The sequence below is a fragment of the Rhamphochromis longiceps genome, linkage group LG11 (genome assembly GCF_057381845.1).
Source record: "Rhamphochromis longiceps isolate RC_006_pf linkage group LG11, R_longiceps_female_GT1.1, whole genome shotgun sequence".
NCBI classification, from domain to species: Eukaryota; Metazoa; Chordata; class Actinopteri; order Cichliformes; family Cichlidae; genus Rhamphochromis; species Rhamphochromis longiceps.
Genome location: NC_140567.1, coordinates 6,373,695 through 6,386,792, shown reverse-complemented (window position 1 = coordinate 6,386,792; position 13,098 = coordinate 6,373,695). Strand labels below are relative to the sequence as shown.

At 38.7% G+C, this 13,098-nt stretch overlaps 1 protein-coding gene and 1 pseudogene across 2 annotated transcripts in view; both read right to left on the bottom strand.

The window, feature by feature from the left end:
• Positions 1–659: 659 nt before the first annotated feature.
• On the bottom strand, positions 660–7,235 carry LOC146658454 (uncharacterized; annotated as a pseudogene).
• The window catches only part of tgfb2 (transforming growth factor, beta 2), a 43,430-nt gene continuing 36,020 nt past the window's right edge, over positions 5,689–13,098 (bottom strand). For both annotated transcript variants that reach the window (XM_085422064.1, XM_085422065.1), the window contains 5 exons: positions 11,050–11,182; positions 10,849–10,959; positions 9,037–9,211; positions 7,624–7,777; positions 5,689–7,509 (listed from right to left, as the gene is read on the bottom strand). In XM_085422064.1, coding sequence (XP_085278190.1) covers positions 7,351–7,509; positions 7,624–7,777; positions 9,037–9,211; positions 10,849–10,959; positions 11,050–11,182 — 732 coding nt within the window. In that variant the 3' untranslated portion in view covers positions 5,689–7,350. The remainder of the gene's footprint in view (positions 7,510–7,623; positions 7,778–9,036; positions 9,212–10,848; positions 10,960–11,049; positions 11,183–13,098) is intronic.

Here is a 13,098-nt window from a genome sequence, read left to right as displayed (position 1 = left end):
CTACACTGAGAAATTCAATTCACTTTTAAATTCAAGATAGATTACTCACAAGTGAAAAGGATTCAAGACAGAGAAAAACGATCAGAGAAAAAGCAAAAAACCCAGGACCTACATCTCTTAATTATATTTTATGGTTTATTCAATGGGTTACCAGGAGAAAGCCTGTTCTCTTTAAAAAGAATATGACACATTAACACAGCTTGTTGGGCTTGTTTTGCCCCCACAGGATCTGTACAGCCATTCTGTCAACCAACTCCTTTGTATACCACAGTAATGTAGAGTCAAATGTAACACCATCTGTTTCACAGACTAAAACTGTGTCATACATCAGGAAAACAACCCAAGCACATCAATAAATCTACAACAGAATGACTGAAAACGAAAAGAATCAATGTGTTACAGTAGCCCAGTCAAACCTCAACCTGACTGAAATGCTGTGTCAGGAAAGAGCCGAATTAAATGCCAGCAAACCTCAACTGATCTGAACTGAAGCAACATCATAAAGATGAGTGGGCCAAACTTCACCCACAATAATGTGAGAAACAATAAGTAAGTTAAATCAAATTTATGTTTGATCTACGATCACTAAATTGTCAATACTCTTGTCAATACTCTCTCCTAAGAGACATGAAAGAAGTCTCCTTGTCTGACAAATTTGGAAGGAAAAGGAAGGTTAGAGATTGGCCTATAATTACCTAAGACAGTCAAGTGATGTGTTTTTAAGTATGTTTAACTCCTGCCAGCTTGAAGATTGACTGTCTGCTTTCCGTTTGAGATCAGACAAAATTGGGTGTGCTCAGGGTGGTATGCTCTAAGCTCACTATAAAATGCATAAAGAGAACTAATAATTTTTTAAATAACCCCTCAGATATCTAAACTCAGTTATTTACATTTTGTATTAATCACAACATAGCGTAAAGCATGCATAGCTTTTTTAGTAAGTACCTGTTCTGCTATCGTGGCTTTTCATAAAACACTGAGCATGTCTAAATGTCTGTGAAGATTCTCCAGGTCATCGTAGTCTAAGGAGCTTGGAAAGAAAAGCGTCTGGACTTCTTTAAGTTGCTTGAAGATGTTTCACCTCTCATCTGAGAAGCTTCTTCAGTTCTAAGAGTCAAATGGTGGAGAGTCCCAGATTTAGGACACGCTGGTGATCCTCTACCTAATCACATGAGCCAAGGTGCGAAAGTGGGTGTGGGTCACAATCAGCCAGGGTTTCGGGTGAGCTCATTGTGAAACCTGGCCCCACCCTATCATGTGATTTCCTGAGGTCAGATGACCCAGGATGTGAGTGGGCCTTAAGGCGTCTGGGAAGGGATCTCAAAACTGGATTATAGATGGCAGACAGTTGGTGTCATAAACCACCGCCTCTGTTCAAAGATGGTCGCTCACAGTGGACATAGATGGCTTCTTTCACTCCTCTTTCAAACCATCTGTCCTCTCTGTCCAAATTGTGAACATTGGCATCCTCGAAAGAGTGACCTTTGTCCTTTAGATCCAGATGGACAGCTGAGTCTTGTCCCGTGGAGGTGGCTCTTCTATGTTGTGCCATGCGCTTGTGAAGTGGCTGTTTGGTCTCTCCGATGTAGAGGTCTGGGCATTCCTCGCTGCACTGTACAGCATACGCCACATTGTTAAGTCTGTGTTTTGGCGTTTTGTCTTTCGGGTGAACCAGTTTCTGTCTGAGCGTGTTGCTGGGTCTGAAATACACTGGGATGTCATGCTTGGAGAGAACCCTCCTGAGTTTCTCTGATACACCGGCTACATAGGGGATGACAATGTTGTTGCGTCTGTCTTTCTTATCCTCCCTCGCTGGTGTCTGATCTTCTTTTCTGTGCCTCTTTGCTGACTTTATAAACGCCCAATTAGGATAGCCGCATGTTTTAAGTGCTTCCTTTATATGTGTGTGTTCCTTCTTTTTCCCTTCAGGCTCAGAGGGAACATGTTCTGCCCGGTGGTGTAGGGTCCTAATTACTCCAAGTTTGAGTTCCAGAGGGTGATGGGAGTCAAAGAGGAGGTACTGGTCCATGTGTGTGGGCTTCCGGTAAACTTCAATGTTGAGGTTGCCATTCTCTTCGATGTGCACAGCGCAGTCCAGGAAAGGCAAACAGTCGTCCTTTGTGTCTTCCCTGGTGAACTTGATGTTTTTATCCACAGCGTTAATGTGCGCAGTGAAGGATTCCACTTCTTGTGTTTTGATTTTGACCCAGGTGTCGTCTACATATCTGTACCAGTGGCTGGTTACTCTTCCTTTGAAAGAGCCAAGAGCCTTCCTTTCCACTTCCTCCATGTAAAGGTTGGCTACAATAGGTGACACGGGGAGCCCATGGCGCAGCCTTGTTTTTGTCTGTAGAAACCCTTGTTGTATTTGAAATATGTAGTGGTGAGGCAGAGGGTAACAGTGTGCAAATCTGATCGGGTGTGAAGTTGGTCCTGTCCTCCAAGGAGCTGTCTTCTTGTTGTCGTTTTCTGACAGTCTCCACGGCCTCCGTGGTGGGTATGCAAGTGAAGAGGGAGACTACATCAAAGGACACCATGGTTTCATCTGGGTCCAGGGTAAGTTTCTAGACCTTGTCGATGAAGTCGGTGGAGTTCTTGATGTGATGTGGGGTGTTCCCCATAAGAGGTGCTAGGATGGTAGCAAGGTGTTTCGAGATGTTGTAAGTGGCTGAGTTTATGCCACCTACAATGGGTCTGAGTGGGACACCTTCTTTGTGGATCTTAGGAAGTCCGTAAATGCAGGGTATGGCATCCCCTGGGTAAAGGCGGTGATATGTAAGGCGGTCAATGATTTTGTCCCTTTCAAGGTCTTGAAGGCAAGCTATAACTTTCTTTTTGTAGCTGCTTGTGGGGTCTCGCTTTAAGGCTTCGTAGGTATTGTTGTCACTGAGGAGAGTAGTAATCTTTGTGTGGTAATCTGTTGTGTTTAGGACCACGGTGCACCTTCCCTTTGTCCCTCTTGTCTCCCACTGGGTGTCCTAAATCTGGGACTCTCCACCATTTGACCATTAGAACTGAAGAAGCTTCTCGGATGAGAGGTGAAACGTGTTCAAGCAACTTAAAGAAGTCCAGACGCTTTTCTTTCCAAACTCCTTAGACTACGATGACCCGGATGACTGAGAACCTTCACAGACATATTTATTTATTTATAAAGTGCCTTTTAAGACACCCAAGGACACTTAACAATAGAACAAAAATACATAATAGAACAATGGCAAAAGAAGTAATATAGGTGCTCTTTTTTTGCCTGCTAAACAAGAGCACCTATATTACTACTGACAAAATGAAGAACAATGTAAAGGGTTCACGGTAAGTATGCAGATAATAAAATCGCACAGCTCTATCTCTCAGTGCGTTTCTCTATTTTCTGCCTTATTTACTTGCTTATTAGACACCAGTCTAGCGTTGTATACAGCGCTGTCGGCCGCTGTATACCGCTTTTTTTTCCTCCCCCCAAAAAATTACATCTGGCAAAGCCTAATTTCTGCTATTCAATACCAAAAGAAAATCACAATTTATGCAAAATTTTGCAAAACCTTTTAGCTATGTCTCTAATAAAACCTCTCTTACTTTGTGAAAAAAAGAAAAGTTTTTTTTCCCACTTTCTGCTATATAATTCTATTTTTTATGACTACAGTTAAAAAAAAACCAAACTAAAACAACAAAATGGACAGTCTGGGCAACGAGCTACCAGAACTTCTTGTGTAATTTTACACATTTATTTCTTACAATTTAAATTCCAAAGAGTTGTGCTTGACAGATTCTTTTCTTTGTCACAGCAGCTTTTTCTTTAACATGTAGTGTCATGTAATTAATATATCCTTAGTGCTTATTTTGTTTATTATATTGTTTTATGTACTTTAATAATGAAGGTTTGTAAAGCAAGGCCGCTTTTGACTCATAAACTAAGTGCTCAGCCAGACTGAAAAACAGGAAGTTCCTTGTACCTTGTACCTTACATGGTACAAGGAACTTGGGTGAAAGTGGTATGTTGTATTGATTGCTTTGAGTACTCCGGGAGAGCAGAAAAGCGCTATATAAGAATCATTTACCATGGTAACCCTCAATGTAAAGCACCACCAGCAGACTATTGTTGTTATTTGGTGCTATGTAAATGAAAATGAATTGGATGGCCTCTGGATAATCTTTAGTTTTCCCCATTATAATATAAAATGTGGTGGAGCTTAGGGTTGCATATTTCAACAATCTTAATTTAATTTTAATTTTAAGCACTAATAACTGGATATTTCATTGAGCTGAGCAGCAGGCCTTTTTTTCACATTTGTTTCCATTTTTCCATTCCATTGAAGTGCAGTACTCAGCTCAATAAGATTGTTTGAATTTGATTTTATTTCATTAATATCCATGTTTTATATTCTCTCTATCCCAACCTACCTCAAATTGCTGAATGGTAAATGGTAAATGGCCTGTATTTGTATAGCACTTTACTAGTCCCTAAGGACCCCAAAGCGCTTTACACATTCAGCCATTCACCCATTCACACACTGCTGAACTGACGCAAAGAATTATATCTTTAAAATTGCTATGATAATAATAATAATAATAATAATACTAATGATAATAATTTAAAAAATATTACTATTATTATTATTAGTAGTATTGTTGTTATTCATAAAGTCAGAAATATTTCTGTTGTCAACAGTTTTACTGTATGTATTATTGTCACTAATACCGTACAGTATTACTGTCACAATTATACATAGGATGTGACCTCACATTGTAAACTAATTTCAGCAAGTAACCTGTTAATGATGAAAACACATTTTATTCATTGCCATTACACATTTACAGAATTTTCTGTTTCAGAAATCTGAACATCATAAATAAACATGTATTTTCGTTTTTAAACAACACAGACAGCAGACTCGGGGTTGTAATGATTCAGAATCTAAGCTTTTTACTTAAACGTGTTATGGCATCTGTTACACTGGGCTATTTAAAAGGGCCAGTTGCCAGTTCATCCAAACAAACAAAACTAATAATTTTCATAAGAAATTCTGGAAGGAGACTATTGCTCCATTACTGCTTAAAACTGTTAACAAAGTATGCCAATTTAGCAATTAAAAGTTATTACATACAACACTGTTTTTCTTACCCCTTAAAAAAGTGTTTTATAATATAAATGGGAAGCTATAAAATTAATACTATTGCCATAATAAATCAAAATAGCCTTTACAATTCTAATGCAACATCTTATTCTCTCTTATGGCGGCTTAATAAAAGTTGTGCGTGTGTATTATATAAACTACAAAATGGAGTAGATAATATATGTCAACACTGCAAGGTTGCAGGACATCTTACTGCAATGTTTTACTGTACAGAATCAGAAAATGCAAAAATAAAGAATAATTCTTAAGGAATAAAATAAATAATGATGTATAAGAATGTGATATTGTGCCTTTGATATCTGCTGAAGGGCGAAGTGGTTGAAAGCAAAGTGTTAGGTAGGTCTGAGTAGATCTGTTTTTTCAAGGACTTATTTCACATATATACACATATCACTTACATTTCCAGTGTTTGCTGTATTCTCACATAACTTGGTACTGAATACTATATCGGCCTGGATTTTTTGAATGTGTGCCACTTTAGCGCCACAACATTTCAAAAAGATATTGGAGATGACAGTACTTTTCAGTTTTTTTAAATTCAGAACTCTGCAAGTGTATGATTTAAAAAACAAACAAACAAGCAAATCTCTAGCCTCATGTAGTGAACCAAAAACAAACAAAACTGGTGGAAAGTTTGTTATGATCTAAAACGCCACTGGATTTTAACAAGACTCCTAAAAAGTCAATGACGAAGACTCAATAATAAAATTAACTGTAAATACTAGACTTGATAATTTTGTTATTGAGGAAAATATTTCAGTATTGCATATTGGTGAGGGAAAAAAAAAACTATGTGAATTATTCATTATTTATTTTTCTGATGGATTAAAGCGGACAAAGGCTAATTTACACCATGGAGCCCTGCTCTCAAAAACTGATATGGATTTAACACTCCTTGTAGCTGGATTTAAGATACTTGTGCTTGTTTTAAACATGTTTAGCACCATCTTGTGATACAGAATGCTACATCACCGAGTTGGTTGGTTTGTTTGACTTCCGTTTATTTCAGCAAACTAGTAACTCAGTGGAATATGAGGAGGCTAAAACTAAAATTTAATTTAAAGGGTTCACTTTTGTGCTGCCTACTCTGTAGGGTGGCTATAGCTCAGGAGGTAGAGCATCTACTGATCGGAAGGTCGGTGGTTTGATCCCAGTCTGCATGCCAAATATGCAATGTGGCGTGTTGTATAGAGCGCTTTGAGTATTCCGGGAGAGTAGAAAAGGGTTAGGGTTAGTTTTAGTGTCCTTATTTTCACCTGAGTTGGTTGGTTCAGTGCAAGTCTGTTAACAGCAACCAACAAACCAACGAGGTGACATGTTCTGTACTGACACAAGATGGCACTAAACATTTTCTAAAAAACTTTTAAGTGTTTGTGTAGCTGGATTTATCTATATCAGTTTTTGAGAGCAGGCCTTCATGGTGTAAATTACCCTTACTAAGAAATATTATTAAGAACTATTATTCTTCTTTGACCATTTATTAGGAGAACAGCACACAAGCTCATTTTACTTGCAAACCTGTGTCAATACAGAAATACAATTCTTCCTATATGAACAAAAGTAATGGGTTACCTATACATGAAGCTTCTGACAGCTCTGGTATGCAGTTCTGGTATAAATAATAAATTAACTCTGTAGTTATTGAATCAACAGAGCGTTAGCGACTTTTATGTACAACATGCTTCAGAACTCCGTTGTAACTTTACACGGTCTTTCACTTCCTGGATGAGTTGCTGTTTCACTTTGCGATAAAACTGCTTACAGTTGATCACTTCATATCTATGACAAATAAAATTTAACATAATGACTCGTTGCAATCTTTAAATCTTATTATAGTACCATACTCAGTCAATGAGCTCTTTAGAATGACCAATTCTTTTACAGATCTTTTAAAGGCAGACTTCATGGCTAGGTGAATGTTTATTAACACCTGCAGGAACAAGACTGAACACACATGAATTTACATGAAGGCCCAACATTTTTGTCCATACAGTGCATCGAACTAAAGTTTTTGGTATTATAACTGCTCTGGTCCTGTATGTTGAATATGCATTGAACTCACATTGACTTGTTCCTTTTATTCTCTAATACACCATTCCTGGCCATGCCTGTGTGAAACGACTGCTGTAGGATTGCTAGTAAATGAGTGCAGCGGCACTTTGACGGTACGTTAACTCACTCCACTCTGGATGAAAGAAGAGTATGTATTTTCTAAGGACCTCTAGCTGCACTTGCAGGACTTGACCTTCATATTTGAGAGCTGTTCTATTTTGGGGGTCTTGCCGATGTAGTACAGGATAGTGAGAGGCTCCAGGTCTTGGGAGACACAGCAGGGGGATGCCGATGCTGCAGGGTTGATGGTGTTATACAGACCTAACACCTGGAATATACATATTAGAACCATATCATAAAATAAAATCTGATTTACAGTGCAGTGCGACTGCATTCATGTTTACGTTTACTGTGTAGCCTTTCAAACTTCCTCATTCAGTACCTTGGAATGCTGGGTGTCTGCACTCCACAGATATGGACAGGCCCCTGCACAAAAGTTGGCCTCATAGCCTTTGGGCTCATGGATCCACCTCCAGCCCAGGTCCCTCTTAAAATCAATGTAGAGCGATCGTAAGCAGCAGTTATCCTGAACATTTCTGTAAAGACATAAAGTGGAAAAGTGAATAACAGAGCTGTGGGAATCCTCTCGTCACTAGTGTGTGCAGTCTATAAAAAGTCACAGATGGAGAGATGAAGATAGGTGAAGATGCACTCAGATTAGATTCTTTACTTATTGTGGGCAACCACTGAACCAGAAAAGATAAATATACATAGTTAAACAGATCAGCCAACAAGTTGTCCAGGGTGTTGCCTTTCACTTCTGCTTTCAGCCTGTTTTGAAAGCAGTTTGCAATACCAGTTAGTGGTCAACTTGTTGACACTCTCTGCATGCTGCCAAGCATCAGTGCCTTAGTATGTATGCCCCATTGGCTGTCCAGAGAGAGGGACTGTGGGAACTGAACCAATGCACAGTTTTTCATTTTAATTCACCAGGAAAGGGTACATCAAGCGTAGTTCATGAAGAAAAGGAAAGCTATATCCAGAATCTTGTTTTATTTGTTTGTTTGTTTGTTTGTTTTCAAATTGTCAGCATTCTGTTGGAAAAAACTTTGGAAAGCTGTGCTCTTCCTGGCTTCTTCGTTTAACAAAATTGTTCCAGTTTCTTCAGTTGGACTTGAACTGGTACAGACTTTTTTTCTTACAACACTGTTGCTACTTTTTCCCCTTCACCTGGAGGTAAAGATGTTTCCTTATTGAAAATAGGGACTGCATGGCATTATGAAGTATTGCACAGTGGTAAGAAAAATATAGCTTGCGTAGGGGTCATCACTCAAAAGTAACAATGAAACTCATTTGTTACACTATAGTTACATTAATGCATTGTCACATAATTACCAGTTAACAATATAAACCTGAGCACAATCCAACACATCAACACAAAACCCTATCCTAATGAGGATACACATAATATTTTTCCTTTTACACTTATGAACTCAAAGCAAAGATGAAAACAAGCACAAAGAGACTGAAACCAATCACCACGGTGATTCTACTTTAGAAACATGAACATGATCAGTGCCTTTTGTTACTTGTTGAAGTTTAGGCTGTGGTTGATGGGCTGTGGGTTAAAACACGCACTCACCTTTAACATCACTATGGGCTCTAGCCAAGAAGTCAGAGTGTTAACAGTTATTCTATATCTTTGTACCTAATGACAACCAATTCTGTGCAGTGCCTAGTGCTATTAGTGTTGCTTGGCCCCTTTTTACTTGATGACTCATTTCTGAAAATCTCCACAACAGATAGGGACATTGTTATTGCTTTGCATTTGGCAATTTGGTTTTCAGACAAGTACTTGGAGCAGTAGGCAGCATCAAGAGCTCTCTTGGATCGATGGTTCTTATGTTGGGACTGGGACTCCAGGCGGTATGAAGGTAGCAACATGAGGAGAAGATGTGGACCCCGAACACTGTGCTGCCACTTCCTAAAAACCTTTAGGTCACGACCACGGATTAGGTTGTCGTCGATACCTGAAAACATAAGAGATTAATAAGCAGCACTGCAAGGGCTGGTAATGACAGAAAAGTTCATTACAAAAAAACCATTATCAAAGTATTCAGAGTAAAATTATCAGCATAGCTCCAGTGCTTATAGAAAGGTGAAATTTCTGTTAAAGGGAGAGGGGGTCAGACAGAAATAATGACTGCATGTACTCTACTTAACACAGAACACAAAACCTGCATAGATTTGCAATGCCTTGACACAGTGAAAATGGCTAAATAGCACAAAAGAAAATGACAACACCTATTAATTAATGTGTGTGAATAAAAAGATTTTGAATCTGTTATTGAATGTACGCACAGATGTAATTGATCTCACGTCAGCAGGCAGCTTGTTCCAAAGAACAGGACAACAGTAACTGAAATAACCCTCAGCAGACTGAGATCGGATTCTGGGATCATTTAAAAAATCTAAACCTGATGATGTGAGAGGTCTGACTGGGTTGTAGATGGTGATTAATTCTAAGCTGTACTGGGGGGCCAAACCACAACAGCTTTCTAGTGTGAACTATTATTATAGGGTCTACCTTACAATAGGGCTGCCACGATTTGTCGACTAGTCACGATTACGTCGACTATCAAAATCGTCGACGACTGATTTAATAGTCGACGCGTCGTTTGAAGCTTTGTAAGATCACAAAAGACGCAGGAATAAGTGGCAGGATTTAAGAGTGTAATAACGGACTGAAACAGAAGATGGCAGCATTGCATGTACAAGGATGTCAGCTACCGTTAAACCCCGAAGAAGAAGAAGAAGAAGCAGCTGTGTCCCAGAATTCATAGCGCGGCCCAGCGCAGTTTCCAACAATGGCGGCAGCTAGTTAGTTTTAACTTTACTCTTATTATTCTTTCTGGGTCACAAAATAAACCTTTAACATATTTTCAGGCGAGAATGTAGCTGTGTAAACCTCAAATATCTGCTCAGTTTATCAAGACACCACATATTTTCAAAAGCGCTCTGACGTTTTCGGAGACATCTGTTACCCACTAGCTCATTAGCGAGCCGGGGGGCTAGGCTCACTAGCGCCGTGAGAACACCGGACCCCCCGCAAATCGTTTTCAAACCCACCGCCGTCTTTCACTCCTCAGGTTAAATATATATGAGTCACTTAGATAACTTAAAATGTTATTGTTTGGCTTTTTTTTTTTTTTTTTGTATTTTATTTGTTCCTGAGTAAATCAGTTTGTCTGAGATTAAAGTTATAGTTTTTACACAGCTGAATAAACGTCAAGCAGACAACTGATTATCAGAAGTGTGAGATGCTCCAGAATATACTCCAGTGTCCTGTTATATTTTAGATAGCAAGGAGTTTATTAAACTTCACCGAAACAATCTGCAAATTTCATTAAAATTTAATAAACTATCATCTTGTCTTTATTTTTAGTTAGCACAGACCTTAAACACTTAAAGCTGTAAGCTAATGATAGTTATATAAGAGCAGATGCTGCTGGTGCAATAAGCTGTAGTTTTACGTCCAATGGATGATGATCTGATTAGTCGACTAATCGCAAAAATAATCGGTGACTAGTCGACTATCAAAATAATCGTTTGTGGCAGCCCTACCTTACAACATAAAAGTGCCTTGAGGCAACATTTTTCAAATAACCTGCAAATCGTGCCTCCAGCTCCTCACTCTTATTAGGAATGATGTAGTTATTTGATGGTACAAAAGTGCAGCATGGGCAGTGCAGGCTGATCTTGAATCCACTGTTTCGGTCTATGGAAAAACAAAAGTAATGAGAAGTTATTTAACACAAAGCATAAACAATTGGGAAAAGGCAATACTGATGGGACAGAATGTACTCACCTCTGTGGTTTAGCCATTCACTAACTGCCTCTGTAACATCAAAGGATAACCACTCCCCCTCTGTTTGTGTTCGTATTACCTTGCTGTCAATATACCGCTGTGTTGGGGATGTCACATCTTTATATCCTAAAATCTGTTGACAAATTAAAGGAATGTGAGGTCAAAGTTCTGATTAATTAAATGTTGAATGTTCAATAGTACTAATTTACACTGCAGATAAAAAGATGGATAAAATACCTGTATTAATACTAAAACTGTGCCAAAATTTAAATAAAATTATTTTGTAGCCTTGTAGTCATGGCCAACAATTTACAAAAAATATTAGTAAATGGTTTCTAAAATTACCTATAAAGGTCTTTTTAGACCTATGTATATCTATAAAGGTTTGCAGATGGCATCTGTGGGGCTAAGGGTTGTTAGAATTAGACACCCTCAAGACATAAATAGTTAAAATTAAAGCTGCAAGCAGCGTTAAGTGGGCCCTCGCACCCTGGCACATCGAGCCATGTCCAACACCTACACCCATCATGTCCGATCTGATGTAGCATTGATGGAATTCATGCGTAGAACCACCAGCTAAAATTTCATCTCGTTCAATGATGAGTATAGTCGTCCCACTAGGTGGTGCTCTAACCATTACTGACGAATGGCATATCAAATATTTCCGAGCTTGACTCTCGACTCATGCCTATGAAGTTTGGGAGAGGTTGGACATTGTGTTTCTTAGTGACAGCAGATTACTGCTTTTTGGCAAGTGATTGAAACTCCCCATGCCGTTGTGACCACCCGTTTCCTTGAACGTAAAAAGCTTTGCAATTTAACATCACAAAGCTCTTTAGATTCCCTGCACTGGAGATCAAGTCAATCTGATGAAATCCCTGGGAGGAGTTCGTCAAAGTACGAGACCTGAAAAGAAGGGAAAATGTCGCCAAAATTACACATTAATGTTAAAATGGCTGACTTCCTGTTGGATTTGGGATATTGCTCCAAGATACTTTTTTGTAAATCTTGATATCCTTCCATAAGCTTCCCAGGTTTCAGACTCGTAGATGAAACAGAGCAGAGGTTGATGTTTTAAAATTTTATAGAGGGCACTGTGGAGCCATTTTGCAATATTCCATGGAAATGATCACATAACAAGAAAGCCTTCACGACATTAGAGGTGTGGGCAAAATTTCAAGACTTTTTAAACTTTCTAAGCCCCTCAAAAGCTACTTCATCTTTCACGGTGAACCGCCATGCCACCAGGGTGCGCCGTTCAGTTTAAACTCACAATTTTCTCACTGAAGCATCATGAGGGACGGATGTTAATATTCACCGCTTTTGAGGTGGCCATCATGAACCTGTGAAAATCAGTATATCAAAGTGAAAGACATGACATTTCCTGTTCCCACTAGGTATTGCTCTGCGTATTCCTGACAATGGGCATATCAAACCTTCGCACTTTTAGTGCTCGGGCCCTAATTAAAAGTTATGGTTTAAAAACATTATGTCAACCTGAATTATCACTTCATTTTATGTCAGATAAAACTATCCATTTTGATGTCATGTTAATATAATTTCTACACAGGTTTTCAGCCATTATTTTGAGTCCTGAATGCATGTAATTATTAAACAAATTTGATTTACTGTTTAGCAATTTTGATTCATTTGTAATTATTAATACAGGATAAATAAGCAGCCAAGGCCTATAGCAACATAATTAAGAGAGGATTCAAGGTAACCTGATCCAGTGCTAACTGTATCCTTGAAAAAAGGAAGGTTTTAAATCTAATCTTGAAAAAAACAGAGGGTGTCTGTCTCCAAAATCCAAGGTGGGAGCTGGTTCCACCTTACAGAGGACTGAAAGTTGAAGGCTCTGCCTCCTATTCAATTTTTAATTATCCCAGAAACCACAAGTAAGCCAGCAGTCTGACAGTAAAGTGCTCTGTTGAGTATAATTCACTCTCTGAAATGACTAGATAAGGTATTATGAATTCCTAAAGATGAAATGGGCCCTGATTATTCAAAAACTTGAACGTGAAGAGAAGGATTTTAAACTCAATTCTG